This window comes from Plecotus auritus (assembly GCF_963455305.1).
Source record: "Plecotus auritus genome assembly, chromosome: 2".
Classification (NCBI taxonomy): Eukaryota; Metazoa; Chordata; class Mammalia; order Chiroptera; family Vespertilionidae; genus Plecotus; species Plecotus auritus.
Genome location: NC_137771.1, coordinates 93,569,333 through 93,593,925, shown reverse-complemented (window position 1 = coordinate 93,593,925; position 24,593 = coordinate 93,569,333). Strand labels below are relative to the sequence as shown.

General features: G+C 39.6%; 1 protein-coding gene across 1 annotated transcript in view; it reads right to left on the bottom strand.

Moving 5' to 3' along the window:
* F13A1 (coagulation factor XIII A chain) overlaps nucleotides 1-24,222 on the bottom strand; it is a 209,464-nt gene extending 185,242 nt beyond the window's left edge. Inside the window, exons 1-2 of the mRNA XM_080656002.1 lie at nucleotides 24,129-24,222; nucleotides 22,188-22,334 (exon numbers count right to left, since the gene is read on the bottom strand). Of these exons, the coding sequence (XP_080512128.1) occupies nucleotides 22,188-22,317 (130 nt within the window). The 5' untranslated portion in view covers nucleotides 22,318-22,334; nucleotides 24,129-24,222. The remainder of the gene's footprint in view (nucleotides 1-22,187; nucleotides 22,335-24,128) is intronic.
* Nucleotides 24,223-24,593: the final 371 nt, after the last annotated feature.

The window sequence follows — 24,593 nt, the reverse complement described above, 5'->3', positions numbered from 1 at the left end:
CTACAAGCCAAAATGGAATGGCATGAAGTACTGAAGGTAATGAAAAGCAAGGATCTGAAACCAAGATTATTATATTCAGCAAGGCTATCATTCAAAAGATATGATGAAATAAAGAGCTTCCTAGGCAAAAAAAAAAAAAAAAAAAAAAAAAGCTAAAGGAATTTATCATCACCAAACTAGCACTGCAAGAAATTCTAAAGGGACTGCTATGATGAGAAGAAATAGAGAGAGAGAAAAAAACATAGGCATAAAGAATTACAATGGCAATAAATAAGTACCTATCAATAGTAACCTTAAGTGTAAATGGACTAAATGCCCCAATAAAAAGACATAGGGTAGCTAAATGGATATGAAAACATGACCCATATATATGCTGTCAACAAGAGACCCACCTCATAATAAAAAGCACACACAGGATGAGAGTGAAGGGATGGGAAAAAATTTTCCATGCAAATGGAAACATAAAAAAGCTGGGGTATCAATATTCATATCTGACATAGACTTCAAAATGAAGGTCAACACAAAAGATAATAAAATTTACTACATAATACTAAAGGCATTGATCCAAAAAGAGGATGTAACCCTGGTAAACACATATGCAGGCAATATAGGAGCATATAAATATATAAAAAATCTTCTGAAAGACTTTATGGGGGAGATGGATAGTCATAGTATGGAATTTTAACTCTCCACTAACTTCAGTGGCTAGATCTTCCAGACAAAATATAAACAAGGAAACAATGACTCTAAATGATACACTGGATTAGATGTATTTAATTGACATTTATAGAACATTTCACCCAAAGCTGCAGAATATACATTCTTCCTAAGTGCACATGTATCTTTCACAAATATAGAACACATGTTAGGACATAAAACAAGTCTCTACAAGTTCAAGAAGATTGAAATTATATTAAGAATCTTTTCAGATCATAATGGAATGAAATTAGAAATCAACCACAGTAAAAACAAGCAAAAACATTAAAAACCATGGAGCCCAAATAGCATGTTATTAAACAACCAGAGGCCCAGTTCATGACACTCGGCGGGGGGGCGGGGGGGGGGGTGGTTCCTCAGCCTGGCCTGAGCCCTCTCGCAGTCCGGGAGCCCTCAGAAGATGTCCGACTACCGTGGAGGCGGGAGAGTCTCCTGCCACCACAGGTGAGCTCACCAGCCATAAGCCCAGCTTATGGGAGCATACTGACCACCAGGGGGCAGCTCCTGCATTAAGTGTTTGCCCCCGCAAGGTCAGTGCACATCATAGTGACTGGTCGTTCCACTGTTCGGTTGATTTTCATATTAGTCTTTTATTATATAGGATAAATGGGTAACCAATGAGATCAAGAAATAAATAAAAAACTTCTTGGAAACAAATGAAAATGAACAAACAACAAAGAGGGAAGTTCCTAGCATTACAGGTCTACCTCAAAAACAAGAAAAATTAATAATAAACTATTTAATCCTACAACTGAAATAATTAGAAAGAGAAAAACAAGAAAAACCCAGAGTAAGTAGAAGGAAGGAAATAATAAAGATTAGAGCAGAAATAAATGACATAGAGACTAAAAAACAATGAAAAAATTAATGAAACCAAGAGTTGGTTCTTTGAAAAGATAATCAACATAGATGAACCTTTATCCAGACTCATCAAAAACAAAGAGAGAGGACCCAAATACATAAAATCAGAAATGATAGTGGTGAAATAACAACTGACACCACAGCAATACAAAGGATTGTAATAAAATACTATAAATAACTACATGTCAACAAGCTGGACCATGTGGATGAAATGGACAAATTCCTAGAGAAATACAATCTTCCAAAACTGAATCAGGAAGAATCAGAAAACCTGAATAGGTCAATAATAACTGATGAAATAGAAGCAGTAATTAAAAAAACAAACAAACAAACAAAAACAAAAAAACGCCCAGCAAAAAAAGCCCTGGCCTGGATGGCTTCACAGGGGAGTTTTACCAAACATTCAAAGAAGAACTAACACCTATCCTCCTCAAACTATTCCAAAAAATCCAAGAGGAAGGACCACTTCCAAGCTCTTTTTATGAGGCCAGCATTATCCTAATAACAAACACAGATAAAGGCACTACAAAGAGAGGGAATTACAGACCAATATCCCTGATGAACATAGATGCTAAAATCCTCAACATAATACTAGCAAATGGCATCCAGCAATATATTAAAAAGTCATACACCAAGACCAAATGGTATTTATTCCAGGAATGCAAGGCTGATACAATATTTGCAAATCAATAAATGTTATACATCACATAAACATATTTAAAAACAAAAATTACATAGTCATATCAGTAGACGCAGAAAAAGCATTAGACAAAATCCAACACCCATTTGTGATTAAAAACTCTCACCAAAGTGGAAATAGAGGGATCATACCTCAGCACAATAAAAGCCTTATATAACAAACCTAAGCCAACATCATACTCAATGGACAAAAACTAAAACCATTTCCCCTAAGAACAGGAAGAAGACAGAGACAGGGATGTTCACTTTCACCACTCTTATTCAACATAGTACTGGAAGTCCTAGCCACAGTGATCAGACAAGAAGGAGAAATGAAAGACATCCAAAATGGAAAGGATGAAGCAAAACTCTCATTATTTGCAGATGACATGATATCGTACATAGAAAACCCTAAAGACTCCATCAAAAACTACTAGATTTAATAAATGAATTTGGCAATGTAGCAGGATACAAAATTAACATCCAGAAATAGATGACATTTTTATATGCCAATAATGAATTCTCAGAAAGATAAACTAAACAAACAATCCCATTTACCATTGCGACAAAATAATTAAGATACTTAGGAATAAACTTAACGAAGGAGATAAAATACTTGTACTTGAAAAGCTACAGGATGTTGAAAAAAGGTAAAGGAAGATATAAACAAGTGAAAGAATATACTGTGTTCATGGATTGGTAGAATTAACATCATTAAAATGACCATACTACCTAAATCAATCTGTATATTTAATGCAATCCCTATTAAAATACCAATAGCAAATTTCACAACTCTAGACCAAATACTCCAAAAATTTATATAGAACCAAAAAAAGACACCAAATAGCAGCAGCAATCTTGAGAGTGAAAAATAAAGTTGAGGGATCACAATATCAGATTTAAAGTTATATACTACAAAGCCACTGCAATAAATACAGCCTGGTATAAAAACAGGCATATAGATCAACGGAATAGAACAGAGACCCCAGAAATTGACGTAAGCCGTTATGCTCAATTAATATTTGACAAAGCAGCCCTAACTGGTTTGACTCAGTGGATAGAGCATTGGCCTACGGACTGAGTCAAGGGCATGTACCTTGGTTGCAGGCACATCCCCAGTAGGGGGTGTACAGGAGGCAGCTGATAGATGTTTCTCTCTCATTGATGTTTCTAACTCTCTATCCCTCTCCCTTCCTCTCTGTAAAAAAATCAATAAATGGTGTTGGGAATATTGGACAGATATATGCAAAAAATGAAACTAGACCACCAACTTACACCATACACAAGAATAAACTAAAAAGGGATAAAATACTTAAATGCAAGTCACAAAACCATAAAAACCCTAGAAGAAACCAAAGGCAGCAAAATCTCAGATATTTCTCATAACAATATGTTTGAGGATACATCTTCTAGGGCAAAGGAAACTAAGGAGAAAATAAACACATGGGACTTCATTAAACTGAAAACCTTCTGAACAGCAAGAGAAATCATCAACAAAATGAAAAGGGAGCCCAATGTGTGTGATAACATTTTCAGCAATGATACACCTGATAAAAGGTTAATATCTAAAATGTATAAGGAACTCATACAACTTAACAAAAAGAAGACAAATAATCCAATTTTAAAATGGGCAAAGGACATAAATAGACACTTCTCCAAAGTGGACATACCTTTCACCTTTCAGAATGGCTATCATCAACAAATCAACAAACGACAAGTGTTGGCGAGGATGTGGAGAAAAGGGAACCCCAAGACACTACTGGTGGGAATGCAGACTGGTGCAGCTGTTATAGAAAGCAGTATGGAGTTTCCTCAAAAAATTAAATGTGGAACTGCCATTTGACCCAGTGACCCCACTTCTAGGAATATATCCTAAGAAACGTGAAACACCAATCAGAAAGAATGTATGCACCCCTATGTTCATAGCAGTACAATTTACAATAGCTAAAATCTGGAAACAGCCCAAGTGCCCATCAGCAGATGAGTGGATAAAAAAGCAGTGGTATATTTACACCATGGACTACTATGCAGCAGTAAAAAGAAAGAATCTCTTACCCTTCAGATAGCATAGAGGGTCCTGGAGAGTATTAGGCAAAGCCAGTCAGAGAAAGACAAGTATCACATGAACTCACTCATATGTGTAATCTATGAACAAAATAAACTGATAAAGAAAATAGATCCAGAGACACAGAAACAGGAACAGACTTCTGAATCTCAGAGGGAAGGCAGAGGTGGGTGTGTGGTTGGTAAGAGATCAACCAAAGAACTTGTATGCATATATGTATAACCCATGGACACAGACAATAGGGATATGAAAGCCTAGGGTATATGGTGGGGGTGGGCTTGAAGGGGTCAATGGGGCAAAATAAAGGACATATGTAATAATTTCAATAATAAAGATTTAAAAAAATGAAAGAATAAATGTTTTTAGAAAAAATAAATAAATATTTAAACAACAGAAGAGATCAATGAAACTAAGAGCTGGTTCTTTGAAACAAACCAACAAAAGTGATAAACCATTAGCCAGGCTTATAAAAAAAAAAGTGGGAGGGCAAAAATAAATAAAATAAGAAATGAAAGAGGAAAAGTGACCACTGACACAAGGAAAATAAAAAGATCATAAGAGATACTATGATCAATTATACACCAATATTGGACAATGTAGAAGAAATGGGTAAATTTCTATCAATATACAATCTTCCTAGTATGAATCAAGAGGAAACAGAAAATCTGAACAGATCCATAACTACTAACAAGTTAGTATTCTCAGTTTTCCAAAGTATTCCAAAAAATAGACCCCACAGAACTACAAAGGATTGTTAAAAAATACTATGAACAACTCTATTCCTACAAAGTGGATAACCTGGAGGAAATGGACATATTCCTAGAAACATACAACCTTCCAAAACTCAATCAGGAAGAATCTAAAAATCTCAATAGGCCAATAACTATGGAAGAAATTGAAGCAGTCATTAAAAAGCTTCCAGCAAACAAAAGCCCAAGGCCAGACAGCTTCACAGGAGAGTTTACCAAACATTCAAGGAAGAACTAAAACCTATCCTCCTCAGACTATTCCAGAAAATTCAAGAGGAAGGAACACTTCCAAGCTCATTCTATGAAGCCAGAATCACCCTAATACCAAAACCAGATAAAGACAACACAATGAAAGAGAATTACAGGCCAATATCCTTCATGAACATATATGCCAAAATCCTCAACAAAATTCTAGCAAATTGGATCCAGCAGTACATCAGAAAGATCATACACTATGACCAAGTAGGATTTATCCCGGGGATGCAAGGATGGTACAATATCCGCAAATCAATAAACGTGATACATCACATAAACAAACTGAGAGATAAAAATCACATAGTCATATCAATTGATGCAGAAAAAGCATTTGACAAAATCCAACAGCCTTTCTTGATAAAAACTCTCAACAAGGTGGGAATAGAAGGATCATACCTCAACATAATAAAAACCATATATGACAAACCCACAGCCAACACCATACTCAATGGGCAAAAACTAAAACCATTTCCCCTAAGAACAGGAACAAGACAGGGATGCCCACTCTCACCACTCCTGTTCGACATAGTGCTGGAAATACTAGCCATTGCAATTAGACAAGAAGAAGAAATAAAAGGCATCCAAATCTTTTTTGCAGATGACATGATACTGTACATAGAAAACCCTAAAGACTCCACTAAAAAATTATTAGACTTAATAAATGAATTTGGCAGTGTAGCAGGATACAAAATTAACGCCAAGAAATCTATTGCATTTCTATACAGCAATAATGAACCTAGAGAAAGAGACACTAAAAAAGCAATCCCATTTACCATCGCACCAAAAAAAGTAAGATATCTAGGAATAAACTTAACTAAGGAGGTAAAAGACCTATACATGAAAAAGTACAGGACAATGAAAAAAGTGATAGAGGAAGACATAAACAGATGGAAGAACATACCATGTTCATGGATTGGTAAAATCAACATAATCAAAATGTCCATTCTACCCAAAGCAATCTATAAATTTCATGCACTTCCCATTAAACTACCAATGGCATATTTCACAGACCTAGAACAAACTTTCCCAAAATTCATCTGGAATAAAAAAAGACCCCGAATAGCTGCAGCAATCCTAAGAAAGAATAACAAAGTAGGTGGGATCTCAATACCAGATTTCAAGCTGTATTACAAAGCCACTGTTCTCAAAACTGCCTGGTACTGGCACAAGAACAGACATATAGATCAATCGAATAGAATAGAGAACCCAGAAATCGACCCAAATCACTATGCTCAATTAATATTTGACAAAGGAAGCATGAACATACAATGGAGTCAATACAGTCTCTTCAATAAATGGAGTTGGGAAAATTGGACAGATACATGCAAAAAAATGAAACTAGACCACCAACTTACACCATACACAAAAATAAACTCAAAATGGATCAAGGACTTAAACATACAACGGGAAACCATAAAAATACTAGAGGAATCCACAGCCAGCAAAATCTCAGACATATGCCGAAGCAATTTCTTCACTGATACCGCCCCTAGGGCAATGGAAACTAAAGAGAAAATAAACAAATGGGACTACATCAAAATAGAAAGCTTTTGCACAGCAAAGGAGACCATCAACAAAACACAAGAAAGCCCACTGCATGGGAGAACATATTTGCCAATGATATCAACGATAAAGGTTTAATCTCCAACATTTAGAGGGAACTCATATAACTTAACAAAAGGAAGATTAACAACCCAATCAAAAAATGGGCAACTGACCTAAATAGATACTTTTCGAAAGACAGAAGGAAGGCCAAGAGACATATGAAAACCTGCTCAAAGTCACTAATCATCCGAGAGATGCAAATCAAAACAACAGGTACCATCTCACACCTGTCAGAATGGCTATTATCAACAAATCAACAAATGACAAGTGCTGGCGAGGAAGTGGAGAAAAAGGAACCATCATTGCACTGCTAGTGGGAATACAGACTGGTGCAGCCACTGTGGAGAACAGTATGGGGTTTCCTCAAAAAACTAAAAATGGAACTGCCATTTGACCCAGTGATCCCACTTCTAGGAATATATCCCAAGAAACTAGAAACACGAATCAGAAAGGATATATGCACCCCTATGTTCATAGCAGCACAATTCACAATAGCTAAGATTTGGAAACAGCCTAAGTGCCCATCAGCAGATGAGTGGATTAAAAACTGTGGTACATCTACACAATGGAATACTACTCTGCGGTAAAAAGGAAGGAGTTTTTACCACTTGCAACAACATGGATGGAACTAGAGAGCATCATGCTAAGTGAAATAAGCCAGGCAGAGAAAGATAAATATCACATGATCTCACTCATTTATGGAATATAATGAACAACATAAACTGATGAACAAAAATAGATCCAGAGACAGAGGAACATCAATCAGAATGTCAAACCTCAGGGAAGGTAGGGGACGGTGGGGTAAGGGGGAGAGATCAACCAAAGGACTTATATGCATGCATATAAGCCTAACCAATGGACACAGACAACAGGATGGGGTTATGAATGGGAGGTGGGGGGTAATGGGGGAATAAGGACACATATGTAATACCTTAATCAATAAAGAAATTTTAAAAATTTGAGGAAAAAGGAATACTTCCAAACTCCCTCTGCAAGGCCAGCATTACCCAGATACCAAAACCAGACAAAGACAATATAAAAAAAGAAAGAAAAATTACAGGTCAATATCTCTGATGAACATAGATGCAAAATACTCTACAAAACATTAGCAAAATGATTTTGCCAGTACATTAAAAAGATCATACACCACAATCAATCTGGATTTTTTCCAGAGATGCAAGATGGTTCAATATTCACAATTGTTTAATGTGATACACCATATCAACAAAAATAAAATATATAAAACACACAATCATCTCAATATATCAAGAAAAAGATTTGACAAAATTCATCTTACCTAATAATAGACAAACATGTAAATTGTAAATTGACCGTACCTCCACTACACCCACAGCCAATCAGAGTGAGTATGCAAATTAGAAGGCCAAAGATGGTGGCTGTCCAGCTGCTCCAGGTGAGGAGTGGCCAGGCGGGCCAGGACGCCTGCTATAAGAGGGAGGGCGGGGGGGGGGGGGGCGAAGGGATCTACAGGAGTGGAGTGCCGCAGCGAAGACATGACTGCAGACATGACTACAGACTCATGACTTTGCTCCGGAGTCTGCAGCGAAGACTTAGATGGCACACTCCAGCTGGAGTCTGCAGCAAAGACAAAGATGGTAGTCTGCAGTGAAGATAGCAGACTCCGGCGGGAGTCTGCAGCAAAGATGAAGAAGGCAGACTCTGGCCGGAGCAAAAACCTGAGTCCCGGGTGCCGGAGGAAAACTGGTGCTGGAAGCCAAGGGAGGAAGGCCTATTGCACGAATCTCTTCGTGCAATGGGCCTCTTGTATATAATGAAAACGCTCAATAATTTGGATACAGAAGAAATATATCTTTACATAGTCAAGGTCATATATAACAAACACCACAGCTAACATCATAATGCTGAAAACCTGAAAGTTTTTTCTCTAAGATAAGGGGAAAAAAAACAGAATGCCCACTCTTATCACTTTTATTTAATAAAATATTGGAAGTCTTAAACATAGCAATCAGATAAGAAAAAGAAATAAAAGGTATCCAATTAGAAAGGAAGAAGTAAAACTCAGTCCACAAAATTGAAGAGGAAAGAATGCTTCCAAACTCATTCTGCAAGACCAGCATTACCCAGATATCAAAACCAGACAAAGACAATATCAAAGAGAAAGAACGAAAAACTACAGGTCATCCCTGTAATTATCAATATTCCAGGTCAATCATCCATTTCTTGTAGGTTGTCAGAAAACTTCCCCTACCTGGTGAAAGAAATAGACTTACAAGTCCAGGAAGTGCAGAGAACTTTCTGGTGTACAACTGATCATAGTACTATCTTATGATCCTTTATATTTCTCTGGTATCAGTTGTCACATGATACTATATATAGAAAACCCTAGATTCATCCAAAAAGTTATTATTAACTAATAAATTCAGTAAAGTTGCAAGATACAAAATTAATATACAGGAACCTGTTGCATTCCCATACAATAATAACAAAATACAGAAAGAGAAATTTAAAAAATAATCTCATTTACAACTGCCTCAAAAAGGAATGTTTAACCAAGCAGGTGAAAGAACTGTACTCTGAAAAGTATAAGACTTTTAAAAAAATTTTTTTTAATTTTTTTTAGGATGCTATAAGAAAAGTTCATTTATTTTATGTTTTTTTAAATAAATCTTTATTGTTCAGATTATTACAATTGTTCCTCTTTTTTCCCCCCATAGCTCACCTTCACCCGGTTCCCACCCCACCCTCTGCCCTTACCCCCTCCCCACTGTCTTCATCCATAGGTGTACGATTTTTGTCCAGTCTCTTCCCACACCCCCCACACCCCTTCCCCCTCGAGAACTGTCAGTCCACTCCCTTTATATGCCCCTGATTCTATTATATTCACCAGTTTATTCTGTTCATCAGATTTTTTATTCACTAGATTTTTAGATTCACTTGTTGATAGATATGTATTTGTTGTTCATAATTTTTATCTTTACCTTCTTCTTCTTCTTCTTCTTCTTCTTCTTCTTCTTCTTCTTCTTCTTCTTCTTCTTCTTCTTCTTAAAGAATACCTTTCAGCATTTCATATAATACTGGTTTGGCGGTAATGAACTCCTTTAGCTTTTTCTTATCTGTGAAGCTCTTTATCTGCCCTTCAATTCTGAATGATAGCTTTGCTGGGTAGAGTAATCTTGGTTGTAGGTTCTTGCTATTCATCACTTTGAATATTTCTTGCCACTCCCATCTGGCATGCATAGTTTCTGTTGAGAAATCAGCTGACAGTCATATGGGTGCTCCCTTGTAGGTAACTAACTGTTTTTCTCTTGCTGCTTTTAATATTCTCTCTTTGTCTTTTGCTCTTGGCATTTTAATTATGATGTGTCTTGGTGTGGTCCTCTTTGGATTCCTTTTGTTTGGGGTTCTGTGCACTTCCTGGACTTGTAAGTCTATTTCTTTCACCAGGTAGGGGAAGTTTTCTGTCATTATTTCTTCGAATAGGTTTTTAGTATCTTGCTCTCTCTCTTTTTCTGGCACTCCCATAATTCTCATGTTGGTATGGTTGAAGTTGTCCCAGAGACTCCTTACACTATCTTCATATTTTTGGATTCTTTTTTCTCTTTGCTTTTCCAGTTGGGTGTTTTTTGCTTCTTTGTATTTCAAATCTTTGACTTGATTCTTGGGATCCTCTAGTCTGCTGTTGGATCTCTGTATATTATTTTTTATTTCAGTCAGTGTATGCTTAATTTCTAGTTGGTTCTTTTTCATATTCTCGAGGGTCTCACTAAATTTATCGGCATTTTCTAGAAAATTCTTGAAAAACCTTATAACCGTGGTTTTGAACTCTATATCCAGTCGTTTGCTTTCCTCCATTTCTTTCATTTGTGACCTGTTTCTTTGTCTCCGCATTTTGGTTGCTTCCCTGAGTTGATAGAGTGGCTTTGTGTGCTAGGTGTCCTATAGGGCCCAGTGACTCAGCCTCTCCAGTTACCTGAGGTGGACACTCTTGGTGCACCCCTTTGTGGGCTGTGTGCACAGTCTTGTTGTAATTAAGCCTTGATTGTTGTTGGTATCACTGGGAGGAATTGACCTCCAGGTCAATTGGCTGTGAGGATCAGCTGTGTCTACGATGGGAGAACTTCTGGGCTGGAGACACCCTTATGAGATAAGACTTGCTTCAGTGGGGCTTTGGTGCTCACTGAGTCTGCCCCCTGAGTGTGTCTCTTATGGATCTGAGGAGTTGTAATCTGGATGGTCCTACTCTGACCCCTGGGTACACTGGCTCTTGGATCTCCAAGGAGGTGCTAATTTAGCCTCTGCCTGAGGCCACCCAGCAGGTGCTACAGAGAGATCTGCAGATTCTTCTTCTTTGTTTGGGTTTTGGAGGTGACCAGATGAAGCCCAGCTGTGAAGCAATGAAAGCTGCTGTGGGGCCTTGGGCCTTCTTTTGGTTGTTCTGGGTCTCACTGACTCAGCTACAGTTAGGTAAGTTTAGAATTCAAAGGACCAGGCCATTCATATGCAAAAGCCTCTGCGCTCAGCTTGGATGTGGTGGAGTCTCAGGGCGGAGCAAACAGCAATGGCTTCCTGTCAGCCCTCAAGTTTTGCCCACTGCCAGACAGTCCAATTTCTCCCTGTATGAGTCTGAGTCCCCAGAGTCTTGCCCGGAACTGGAATTCAGAGCAGTCGGGAGCTTGTGTATCCCTCCAGCTTGAAAAAGCCAGCCGCATACTCAGTTGCCAGCCCTCTCCGCTTGTGCACCTTCATACTTCTGCCTTTACTTCCGTAGCTCCTCTGAGTCTCAGTGTGCTTTTCTCTTCCCTTCTAGTTGTAGAATTTCCACTCAGCCAGCCTTCCTGTGGTTCTGGATGATGTCCGTTTTGTCTTTTAGTTGTAGTTTTGAAATTGTTGTGTGAGGCAGCAGTTCAGGTGTTTACTTATGCCGCCAACTTGGTTTCTCCCAAAAGTATAAGACTTTGATGAAAGAAATTGAAGAAGACACAAATAAATGGAATAATATATCATATTCATTGATGGGAAGAACTAATATTGTTCAATGCAATCTCTGTGAAAATACAAATTACACATATCTAGAACAAATAATTGTAAAATTTATTATAGAACCACAAAAGATTCCAAATAGCCAAAGCAATCTTAGAAAGAAGGAACTAGTTGAAAGTATGTTACCTGATTGCAAACTATAGTATAAAGTTATAGTAATCAAAAGAGCATGGTACAGGCACAAAAACAGATGTATAGATCAATGGGACAGAATAGAGAGCACAGAAATAAAGCCACACTAATATGATCAAGTAACTTATAACAAAAAAGGCAAAAATATACTATGGGGAAAAGACAGTCTGTTAAAAAATTGTGCTGAGAAAATTAGAGAGGTACATGCAGAAAAATGAAACTGGACCATTTTCTTACATTATATTAAAAAATAAACACAAGATGGATTATAGATTTAAATGAAAAACTATAATTCCTAGAAGAAAATATAGGCAATCAACTCTTTGATATCAGTCTTAGCAATAATTTTTTAGGATATGTCTCCTCAAGCAAGGGCAACAGAAGCAAAAATAAACAAATGGGACTCCATCAAACTAAAAAGCTTATGCACAGCAAAGGAAACATCAACAAAACAAAAAGACAACCACCCTGGCCGGTGTGGCTCAGATGGTTGTGGTCCCTTGCACCAGGAGGTTGCCAGCTCGATTCCCAGTCAGGACATATGCCAGAATTGCGGCTCTATTCCTGGTAGGGGGTTTGTGGGAGGCAGCAGATTGATGTTGCACTTTCACAGAGATGTTTCTATCTCTCTCCCTCTCTCTTGCTCTCTCTCTCTAAAAATCAATAAACTATTCTTTAAAATAATAATAATAATAAACCTATGGAAGAAGATATGAGCAAATAATATATTCTATAAGGAAGTAGTATCCAAAATATATTTAAAAACTCAACTCAAAATAAAACAACAACAATAATCTAATTAAAAATGAGCAGTAGTCCAGAATAGACAATTCTCCAAAGAAGACATTCAGATGGCCAACAGACATATGTAGAAAAGATGCTTGACATCACTAAACATCAGGGAAATGCAAATCCAAACCACAATAAGTTATCACCTCACACAGTCAGAATGGCTATTATAAAAAAGACAACAAGGAGCAAGTGTTGGTGATGATGTGAAGAAAAGGGAACCTACATACACTGTTGGTGGGATTGTAAACTGGTGCAGTCACTAGGGAAAAAAGTATGGAGGTTCCTCAAAAAAATTGAAATAGAACTACAAAATGATCCAGCAATTCCACTTCTGACAATTTATCCAAAGAAAACAAAAATACTAATTTGAAAAGATAGATGTACTCCTGTGTTCATTTCAGAATTATTTACAATAGCCAAGATATGGAAGCAACCTAAGTGTCTATAGATGAGTGGATAAAGAAGATGTGAGATATATATATATATATATATATATATATATATATATATATATATATAATGGAATATTACTCAGACATAAAAAGAATAAAATATTGCCATTTGTAACAACATGAGAGGACCTAGAGGTTATTATGGTGATTGGTATAAGTCAGACAGAAGGATAAATACTGTAAGATTTCACTTACATGCGAAGTGGAAAAAGCAAAACAAATGAACAAACAAAGCAAAATAGAAACAACCTCAGAAACACAAAGATAAACTGATGTTGCCAGAGGGGAGGGGAGTGCGGGTATTTGTGAAAAGGTGAATGGCATTAAGAGGTACAAAGTTCCAGTTATAAAATAAATAAGTCATGGGGATATAACGTACATAGATAATATAGTCATTAATGTCATAATGACTTCTGCAGATGGTTACTAGACTTTTCGTGATGATCACTTTGTAAGATATCAAATGCCAAATCACTATCTTGAAACTAATATAATATTGTATGTCAACTATACTTTAATTAAGATAAAGGAGGAAAAGAGCTGGAGAATCATAACTGTCCCAGTTTAAAAGGACCTTAGTAATCAACTCGCCTGGCTCTCTTTTTTGGACTGTGTTTTTAGTAATGTTTCTTTTTCAAACAGTCTAAATATCCTAATTCCTCAGAAGTAGAGTTTAATTAGCTCTTTATTCTTCAGAAACAATGGGAAGAGTATACTGATATTTTAGCCTCACAGAATCTCAGAGAGCAAAAGGACTTTGTAGACCATCTGGTAGACCTGCTACATACTACATAAAATATCTCCATGAAAGCCCTAATAATTAGGCTTCTCGCCTCCATCTGAACAGAAAACCTGCCATCTCACATAGAAAACAGTTCATTTTTTTAAAAATTATCTTTATTGTTGAAAGTATTATAGATGTCCCCAGTTCATTTTTAAAAAAAATCTAATTATCTGAAAAATCCTCTTAGGATGAACTGACATTTGCTTCCCTGTATGTTTTTAACCATGGATCCTGGTTCTGACTTTTGGATAAATATAGAATATGTTTTATTCATTTTATCCGGCACTCCAAGTTTAAAGACCACTGTAAAGTTTCCTCTAAGTAAAGCATTCTTCATATCTTTATTCCTTAAGAAATTATTTCCATATTTTTTACTCATTACTCTGTTCTGGAATATATATTCCATTTTATAAATTTATCTCTTTTGGTATTTTCCCTAGAATTAAATATATTTATTTTTTCTTTATTGTTTAATCCTCACCCCTGCCTCTCTCATTGCCCCCAGAGCTGTCAGCCTTTCTCCATGAGTCTGTCTCTATTTCGCTTATTAGTTTTGTTTGTTCATTAGATTCCACATATGAGTGAAATCATATGGTACTTGTCTTTCTCTGACTTGTTTATTTCACTCATGGACACAGACAACAGTGTGGTGATTGTGCGGGGGGAAGGGGAAAGGTGGAAGAGGGTATAGAAGGCATAAGTGGGGATGGAAAAAATGAAATTTAATTAAATTAAAAAAAATAAATAATGCATTACTCTAGCTCTAGTTTTCTAAATGAAAAACAGTGAGACCACTATATCTGTCAAAAGAAATAGTATGTTTCTATTAGTTCAGGCCAAGCTATCATTAGTGTTTTGAATACTCTTATATTGCAATTAACATTAAGCATCTGGTGAAGCAAAAGCCTTAAAAGGACATTATGATATAATTTTTACCAGTAGTGGATTAAAATTCATTCCAGACTCTTATAAGGCACTTAATACATTGCTATTTAGCCACATCTATTTATGCAATTGTTTTCTCTCTTTTAGCTCACTTTTAAGGCCTTACATGCACTAATTTTAAATTCCATTGTATTAAATTTGGTCAATTGTTCCAAGTTTTTAAAATAATTTGAGATCCTAAGTATATATTCAATGTATTTAATATCCTTTCTAACTTCCTGTCCTCCAGGAGTGTTAAAAGTGTGCTATTTTATATTGACATTCAAGACATGAATATAAATGCTGATTAAGTCATGACCTAAATAATACAAGCACAGTGGTAGACACTAAAAAGATGAACAGATAGCTCTGATACATGTCATGAATACTCTGATAAAGGAAGTACAGGATATTGGGTGAGGGTGTTTTCTAGGAGGTATAAGAGAGCCGCTAACCCAGATTAGAGGGGGTTAAGGAAGCTTTCTGGAAGAAGTGAGGTATAAGCAGTGTAGACTTTGTTATGAGTTTGCACTTTAATTATATTGCGATCCAGGGAAGAATCTGAAGTTGCAAACTGTCATGATTATATACATTTAGAGTACTTCTGGTGGCAGACTGGAAAACAAATTGGATGATAACAGGTTGGAGGCAGAGGTCAACTGGGAGACTGTTGCAGCATTCCAGGTGAGGGATGGGCAAGTCTAGTCTGCCTGTAGAGAATGAATGCTCTGGTCCTGGAGTACTGCCAGGATTTGCCTCACTTCTTCCCATGCCCATCCCCATGATAATATGCCCCTGAGGAATGAGCAGGTTAGCTTACTGCCTTGGCTTCTCAAGCCGTTCTGCCTACATGGAAACATAAAGCTGGAGAGAGAAATTCAAATATATTTTTGGTGTCTACTTCTCACTGGTTCTAGTTCTCATTGCAGGCAGAAACCTGACTTTCCAGCTCTGCACCCAAGTCTAGCGAACCTGCTAATGTCTAGTGCCTCAGTCCATCCCTGAGGTAGTGCAGGAAAGGGCTAGTTCTATGGGATATTGATAGGTATTGGGATAATTAAGAGTTCCATGGTTGTTAAAGAAGTTTGGGAAATGCTGGATTCTTGTGGGGTTTATGGGAGACTTTAACATGCTAATATACATTGCAAATGTCCTACAAGTACCCTGTTTTCCAAATCTAAATGACCATGCAAACTATTTTGTGGAGTATTTTGCAGAACATGTTCTGGGAGATGCTTCACTATTTACTAATTGTGCAACCTCAAAAAAGTTATTTAATGTTTTTGAGCCTACTTTTCTTATATTTAAAAAGGCAACAAAGTATTTCATAGGGTTGGTGGGTGGAGGGGGGCAAAGTGGGTAAATGGGGGACATTTGTAATATTGTCAACAATAAAAAATTTATCAAGAGAAAAACATATTGTAAAGTGCTCTAACACAGTGTTTGGCAACAAGTAAATTATCAACAATTTTTATTATGTAGTTACTGTTATTATTAGGAGACAGAATAGCATAGTGGATAAGAGTATGGATTCTGGAGCCAGACTTCCTGGACTTAAATCCCAACTGTGACATTTACTATCTTTGTGATTTTGAACAAGTTATATAAATTTCCTGTGCCTCAGTTTTCTCATCTGAAAAATGGTGGTAGTGTGGGGACTAAATGAGAAGATAATGTTTTCTGAGCACACAGACTTCCTTTTCTTTTCCTGAATTTCTATAGGTAGGTGGAATAATTTTCTCCTTTCAATGCCTTCAGGAAGAAAGAAAAAAAATCATAGGAAATCACATTGGTACTTTAAATAGGGGGTAAAAAACAGATGCAACGGTAAATAAAATTTCTCTATATAATCTCTTAAAATTATTAAGATCATTTAAGCTAAGAAAAAACATTTTATTTAAAAATAAAAAGACTAAAGTATGAAAACTTAAAAGCTATCCTGAGAAGTCTAGAGTTTAAAGAAACAATGCCAGCCGTGGGCAAACTACGGCCCGCGGGCCGGATCCGGCTGTTCTATCCGGTTCTCTTGCTCTCCCCTCCGCTCCTTTACTTTGAATTTATATTAGTTCACACAAACACTCCATCCATGCTTTTGTTCCGGCCCTCCGGTCCAGTTTCAGAACCCATTGTGGCCCTCGAGTCAAAAAGTTTGCCCACCCCTGTATCTAGCCTGTAGTGGAACTTATAAGACACATAGTTTATTCTCTAGAAGGAGAAGGACATGGCAGCCAGGTTGCCCTTCTTCCAGTGTCATCTCCTAAGAGGTCTATACTTACTAGGGTTTGCCTCAATGTTGGGGAATGAGCTGAAGTCCCAAAACCACTGGTCAAACACTTATTTCATTGCGCTGGACTCCAGAGTCTGGAGAGTCATCCAGGGATCAAGTCAAGCATAGGTTTACAAATACCATAGATTTTTTTCTATTGTTTATTTTTCTTAGTATTGCCCCTTCCCATGGAGGAGGTACTCGATATACATTTGTTAAGCCGGCATATTGATTTTTGCTTTGTTTATTGCTTAACAAAATGTAGTTTAAACCAAAAGAGCCATCTCATCATCCAAGCTCCATTTGCCACAAACAGGAAATTAATTTGCTTCTCTCTGTCCAAGCCGAGCTCCTGGCAAAATGGGGCAACTCATTGCTAAGTCACTTTTTTGTTTTTTAGAGAAATATTATAGCTGGTAACTTGGCAGCTCACTCTTTCAAAGTGACAGCTTTCAAAAAGTCTACCTACCACAATTTAGCCTAATTTTAAACACATCAGAAAATGGTTTGTTAAAAAATAATCTCTCCCCATGAGCCAGCTGCCTCCTTGTCCCCCTACCCTTTCTTTCTCTAATATGTAAAAAGTGGATCATATTGTCCTTTGGTTATACAAATATTCTTCCAAAAATGATTATACCTGTCACAGATGCAATCTTGAAATAAGTTAAATGTTTAGGTTCATATCCTCGGAATTCCCGAGTGAATTGAATTCTCCATGCAATCTTTTTAATATTATTACCAAATGATAGGCATTTATACTATCCATGAGGAAGATGGTCTGTTTATTGTGAAAACTACAGAATAAAGGTTTTTTTTTCCTCATATTTCTTTTGGATAGTCATTAAAGTATCATTAACTAGACTGATTAAAAACATTTTCTTAGTCAGCTTGTTTTTTTAACTGTTGCTATTAAAAATGTCCTATACCTAGAATGTATAAGAAATGCTCAGCTGCTTTAGAGGAAGCTAGAATAAGAGAAATGAGGCTAACATCTTCTCCAGGGGCTAATAGCCCTCTAGTCAATTTCTTTGTACCCCAAAGTATCTCAACAGCCTCCAAATGTATCTCCTGTCCAGTTTCTCTTCACCATGCGATTCCCCTTTATAAAACATAATTCTGATTATGCCAGTCCACTATTTGGAATCCTTTGCAAGCAGGAGGGAAAGTAAGGGCTTCAAAGCCTGTCACGGTGTGATGCCTGCTATTTGTCCTGGGCTCATCTTCCCTCTCTTGTCCCCATTACTTGACAAATATTGTTCCCTCTGCTATAAATAGAATTCCATGCACTTGTCTACCTGGAACACTCCTATTCATCTCTCTCACCCTCTTTTCCTCTCCACTGACACTAGTAGTCATTCTTTAACTTGTTTCGTCTACTAGATGGAGAGATGCTTGAGAACAGGGACCGTTTTACTCATCTTTGTGTCCCCAGAGAGTGTGGCTTAGCTCCTGACACATAGGTGGTCATCACTAAGTGGTTTTCCTCAAACCAAATGAAAGGATGAACTGCTTCTATGCAACATCATTTCTTAATCATACTGTGAATGCCTTTCTTGTTCTTTCAATAACCTTGAATCCAGAGAGATTTGCTCTGCACAAAGGGCAGATTGATAATTAACCAGTTAACTAGTTGATTTAGTTCTGGCTTGGAGTAGTGGGAGGGAAGAAATGCTCAGAAAGACACAAGACCTCATTAAGCTAATAAATACTAGATTCTGCCTGCATTTGGTTTTTAAAAATAGATCTAGACTTGCTTTCCAGATTGAATTCAGTGCATTAGACCTGTCAAATTAGTGTTATGTTTACTCCTGCAAGTGATCACCTATTGTTAATAATACAGAGTCAAACCAGCCCAAGAATATAAGGTTGTGATCCTGAACATTACATCTCCTGCTAAAATAACCTATGTGACAAGAAGGTTATGGAGTGATTTTTCAGAAACACCAGCAGTGCATACAGATCAGTCTATTAGGAATAGATGCAAATTCCAACAATCTAAGGAGATTTTCACATACTTTTCTCAGCTATAACTGAGTTCAAAGCGGGGCATTAAGGATCCTTAGAAACACAAAGGACATCAAACACACTGGCTGACCCCACTTCCAAGGTTCCATTGTCACCTCAAATATTTCAATTTTTCTTGAATATTGTGCTGTTGTATGGGAGGAGCCTTACTTAAGTTTATACATTTGAGTTATAGGCTAAAATAATTCTTAGCCAAATAATTATGCAAGCTGTGAATTAAAGGTATTATACCCCCTCAGTATATATTTTATACATTGGCTGCCATAGGATTATTAAAAAATCTGCCATCTCCTCCCCCTGCCGCACCCCGCCCTTTCTCCTCTTGCTTGTCTGCCTTTCTCAGTCAATTACACAAGAGCAGCTTGCTGAAGGAACACTTTAGAAAAAAGTTTCCATTGAAATAAATGAGGAGAGAGAGTCTGATTTAGGACTTTGCGTGCCTGGAGCCAGTCATGGTCAGACAGGGAGTCAGGGAGATACAAGTCCTCTTGGAGCCACTAGTGGCCACTGGGTGAACTGCAAGGAGATGGCGTTTTAACACAAGGCATTTAGACACATGGGGAAAAATGGATGTATTTAGTGCCAGAAAACCCTTTTAGCATAGTTAAATAGAAATTTGAAATGCAAAAGATAACTAGGAGATAGATTTACTTGGTCAGATGATCTATATGCTGTTATTTTTTTCTGTTTTATTCATCTGGGACTTACTATTCTGCTTGGTGGGTTCAGAGACCCTACCTTCATAGCATGTAGCACTTAGCCTATCTGTGTCAGAAATAGTAAATGGGTGCATTTTTATGAAATCTGGAAGCTGTTACTAATAATAGGGTTATAATGACTCCAGGGCTGATGAGTCAATTCTCAAGCCATTGACTGTTCATTTTACAAACAGTCATTGGGAACTCACACTCCTATGCCAGGGTCTGTAAAACTATCCCAGAATGTCACTTGGTTGTGGACATATGACTATCAAGCAAGTAAGGACAGATTTTTTTTCAAAATAATTTAGTTCAAAATAATTCTCACCTCTGTCTCCAAAAATAAATAAACAAAAAACAGTAAAACCAGGTTCTTTTAATATTGACGTCTGCACTCAAGTTCTCTGGCAGTTTTGATTTCTCACTGACAACAACATATTGTTCAGATTTCAGATATACAGGAGAGTAGACTATACATATTCCCCCTAGGAACCGTGCAGGGTATGATAACTGACATTCTAAACCAGTGAGCATTTATTGGTCATGTGCTGTGGGTCAGGGACTCTCACAGGCACTGGCCATTTGATCCTCATGACAACTGTGAAGTTGCTTCCATTTGCTGATGGGAACACTGGGGTTGGGGCACTTACATGACTTTGCCCTGAGTCCCAGGGCAGCGAGTGGCAGCTGTGGAACAGGAATTCCTTCACTGCCTCTGTGCAGGCTCACAGTCCTCAGCGATGGGTCCGAGCCCCCCTCCCCCACCCCCAACCCTGTTCTCTGCCTCTTCCTCCAGCACCCTGCCCTGGGGCCCACGGGCTTCTCTGCCAGAAGGGAATTTTGCTAGAAAACTAAATTCATCAAGGTAACCTGCTTGATAATTTGACATCAGCACATTTTCAAACTTACTTGCATTAAAAAAAGGAAAAAAAGAAAGAAAGACTCCTGCTCTGGGCAGTGAAAGAGTTGAACATCAATTTCTAGCTTTGGCCTCCGTTTCCTAACCTATAACCTGGGGGCTTAGATGAGCTGAGCAGCAGTCCTTTTAAACTCAGTTCTATGGCTCTAATGGTACAGATTTAGAGAGTGTGGTCCCTCGCTGGGAGAGAGAGCTCACAGCTACAAGTTTCCAAGTTTGGCGTGGTTCCTCTACCCAGCTAAAGATGCCCTCGGTTCTGTAAGACCCTCCTCCAAATTTGGATGGTACCTGACGGATGGTTCTGAATATCTCTCTGTTTTCACAGTTGGATATCAAATCGTCTGGACATGAGGGTGGTGCAGTCAGAGCCGTCTATCCGTCCGGTGGCGTCTGACTTTCGGAACTGTGGGAATGACCACTGTGCTTTCCTTTGCTTTCAACCGCTGGGCTCTTTCTGAGGAGGTGGCTTAACCACACAGCCACCGGTGGCCATGGGCGCCTACCCCAGCAAGTGGGTGTTTACCCCCCGGGTGGAACCCTCAGGAGCAAAAGTGGGTCTTGGTACATGTGGGCTACTGACAAAAAGTGCTCCCTGCCAGATGCCATTCAGGAACAAGAGTCTGAATGTCCCTGCCTGGCCCAAGAGAATGGTGTCTGTGCCACCAAGCCACAGTGCCACCTGGGCCCTGCCACAGCTGACAGGGCTGAGGGGAGGTCAGCTGCTGGCTGCTGCTCCCAGAGCAGGTCCCTGGGGATCGGCGGGGCCAGAGCAGGGAACGCAGCTTGCCTCGCCTGCCCTTCGGGCTGCTCTGGAGAGAAACAGAGGGCTTCCATCTCCATTACTGTCAGGCTGGCTCTCTCGCCAGCTCTGAAATTCACAGCAGTGGATGGAGGAGGGAGGAGGGAGGGGGAGAAGGAAGGTGGTGCAAGCCAGACAATCAAAATAGCAACAATATTTGGGAGTGGAAACTTCCAGCTAGAGAACATTCTTAAAAACAGAGTGGCGGGGCTGGAAGAGACCACTACTGAGCCAGTGCCCTTGCTTCCCAGTCCCTGAGCTTACAAAGCTATTAAGTGGCAGAATTAGGACAAGAATCGGGTCTTCAGTGATTTGACCACACAAAAGAGGATTTTGGAGGCCTTTCGTTAAAACAGAGATGCTCTGTGGGAGACAGAGGGTGCTGAGCCAGCGCCTGTGGGGAGGAGGGCCAGGCAGCTGTGCTTGGGACAGAGGGGCCTGTACCTTGCAGGTTGACGCCTCGGGGCACCAGGCCCTGCAGCTCCACAGTCGGTGGGTTGTTCTCTTCAGCATTGGAGTTGTTGAGGGGCACAGCTCTCCTGCCTCCAAAGGCGGGCCTGGGGGTCTCCGTCATCTTCAGTTTCTCAAGTCCTTGGGGGGGGGGGGGCGGGGGGAAAGGACACACAGAAAAGGAATGCGAAGCCAGTTACATTGGACACAAGGATTAAAAATAGAAACGCAGACATAACTGTGTGATAGCACTTGAGCAGCACATTTTGGGTTTCACATAAATAAAAACTGAGAAGTGGCAGTGATGGGTAGTCTAACGATGGAGTAAAGTTCCCCGAGGATCTTGGGGAGATTTGTCAAAACATATGGAAAGCAGAAGAAAGGGGACTGATGTGAAGAAAGAAAAAATGTAACAGATTTGGGGAGCAAGGTTTTTTTCTCTTGCCCCTAAGGCAATATTTTGTAAGAAATGTTCGTAAGAAATGTTTACTGTCTTGTGCATGTACACACGCCCACTTCATATAGACTTTGAAGAATAAACTAAGACAACTGTGTGCAGGTAAGTGGTGTCTTCCCAAGCATTCATGTTTGCAATTTAATTCAACCCATATTTATTGAGGGCCCCCTGTGGTCTTGGCACTTGGGATACCTCGGAATAAGACAGAAGGATTCTTGCCTTAGGGAGCTTTTGGTCTAGTGGCGGTTAGCGTCCAGCACAACAAAATTTGGAAGTAAGCTGGGCAGGGTGTGAGAAGATGGTACCTGTTTTGGCTCCAGGATCACAAGGAATAGAATATGGGAGATGGAGAGTTTGGGCAAGAGAGAGCGAGGCACATTGCAATCTTAGATAGGGCTGTAAATAGCCCATTCTCTAGTTTACTTGGTCAGTGGTGTGGGCACTGCTCTCGCTCTAAGCCCGCTTCCCTTCTGTTGGAGTGTGTGCAGGCAGGGAGCCAGTGTGAATGCCACACCTTACTGCCAGTGCCCAAAAAGTACTTGTTGATCAACTGACCAAATGAATGGAGACCTTGTTTCTGGCCCCAATGAAGTGTCCCTTGATCACCTGGATTACCTAATCATGACTCCTGGTGATTTGGCTATTTTGAAAAAACAGGCACACCCTCAAAAGACTACTGTTATAGAGGCAACTGTTATAGAGGCAACTAGAGGAGACCTTTCCAGAACATGTTGAGCAAAGGCAACACAGCTGGAAACAAGAGAATCACTTCTAAGGTGCTTGGTCTTGGAAGGAGACAGCACTGTTTGGAAGTATAAGGTCAGAACAGGCACCCATAAACATCTGCAGGCATATTTACAGGCAGTTTCTAGTGAAGGAGGGAGGCAGGGAGGGAGGGGAGAGAAGGCAGGAAACAGCAGACCTCTGGTGGGAAATAGCAAGGGGAGACTGTGGGCCCCTGAGGGAGGGGGCGCTTAGCACAGAACTATGCAACTATGCAGTTACCAGCTGAGAGAGAGAACCCCTATAGCAGAGACCTGAGTGCCTGTGCAGGTGAACAGAAGCACCCCCTTCTCCCAGGTCTGGGGGAGGGGAAGGTGCTCAAGTTCAGCTCCCACATGGCGATGCAGCCCTACTTCCTCCTCCCTCCAACCTTTTGTGTCCCTTCTTCTTAGTCTTCTCCTCTGAGGAAGACCCCAATGCCCCCATTACCATTGGGTGGCCTTCTTAGCAAGCAATGCCTTCAAGAAAGCTTCATGGGCTACCTGAGAGAAGTCCTGCTCAGAAGAGGGGCCAGGTAGGTGCGGAGCTGGAGCCAAGAACGGGCAATGGTTCAAGTGGGGCTGCCTCTGACCCCAGCCCCTGGCACTCCCAGCAGCCCTCTGAGGGACCCAGTTTCAGGGGGTGGACACAGTGGGCCCTGGGGAGCCTCTGGGTGCGGGGGTAAGCCTATGCTGGCCGGAGGGCCGGCTGCTTACCTGCGGTCCCCTCCTGAGGTGTCCTAGCACAGGCTCGCTCTTTGCGTCTCTAGGGTACTTCCTCAAAAGGACGCAGGAAGAAACGACAAGAAAGTTGGCTCTTAAATAACTTCCTAACAGCTCCCTCCCTTCTCCCCAGTCCCACAGGGTTTCTCCTCCCCTTCTTGACAGCTGGAGCAAGTGAGCGGGCTTCAGGACTTTCTATTTACTCTGCCATTCTGCTCTGTTCTGGCAGGCACCCCTCCTCCCTCCCATAACCACCTTACTCCCAGTTTCCCAGCCTGCTTCTGCCCACCATGCCCACCTCCAGGTGTGCCTCCCCCTCCTCACTTGGTGGCCAGGAGGACCAGCTAATGACCCTGCAGTGCCAGGCTGACCCTGCCCCCTTCCCTGAGGTCAGCCTCAGGGAAGGGTCTGGATTTGCCATCCAGGCAGGTGGGGCTTGGCAGACAGGAGGGTCTGCAC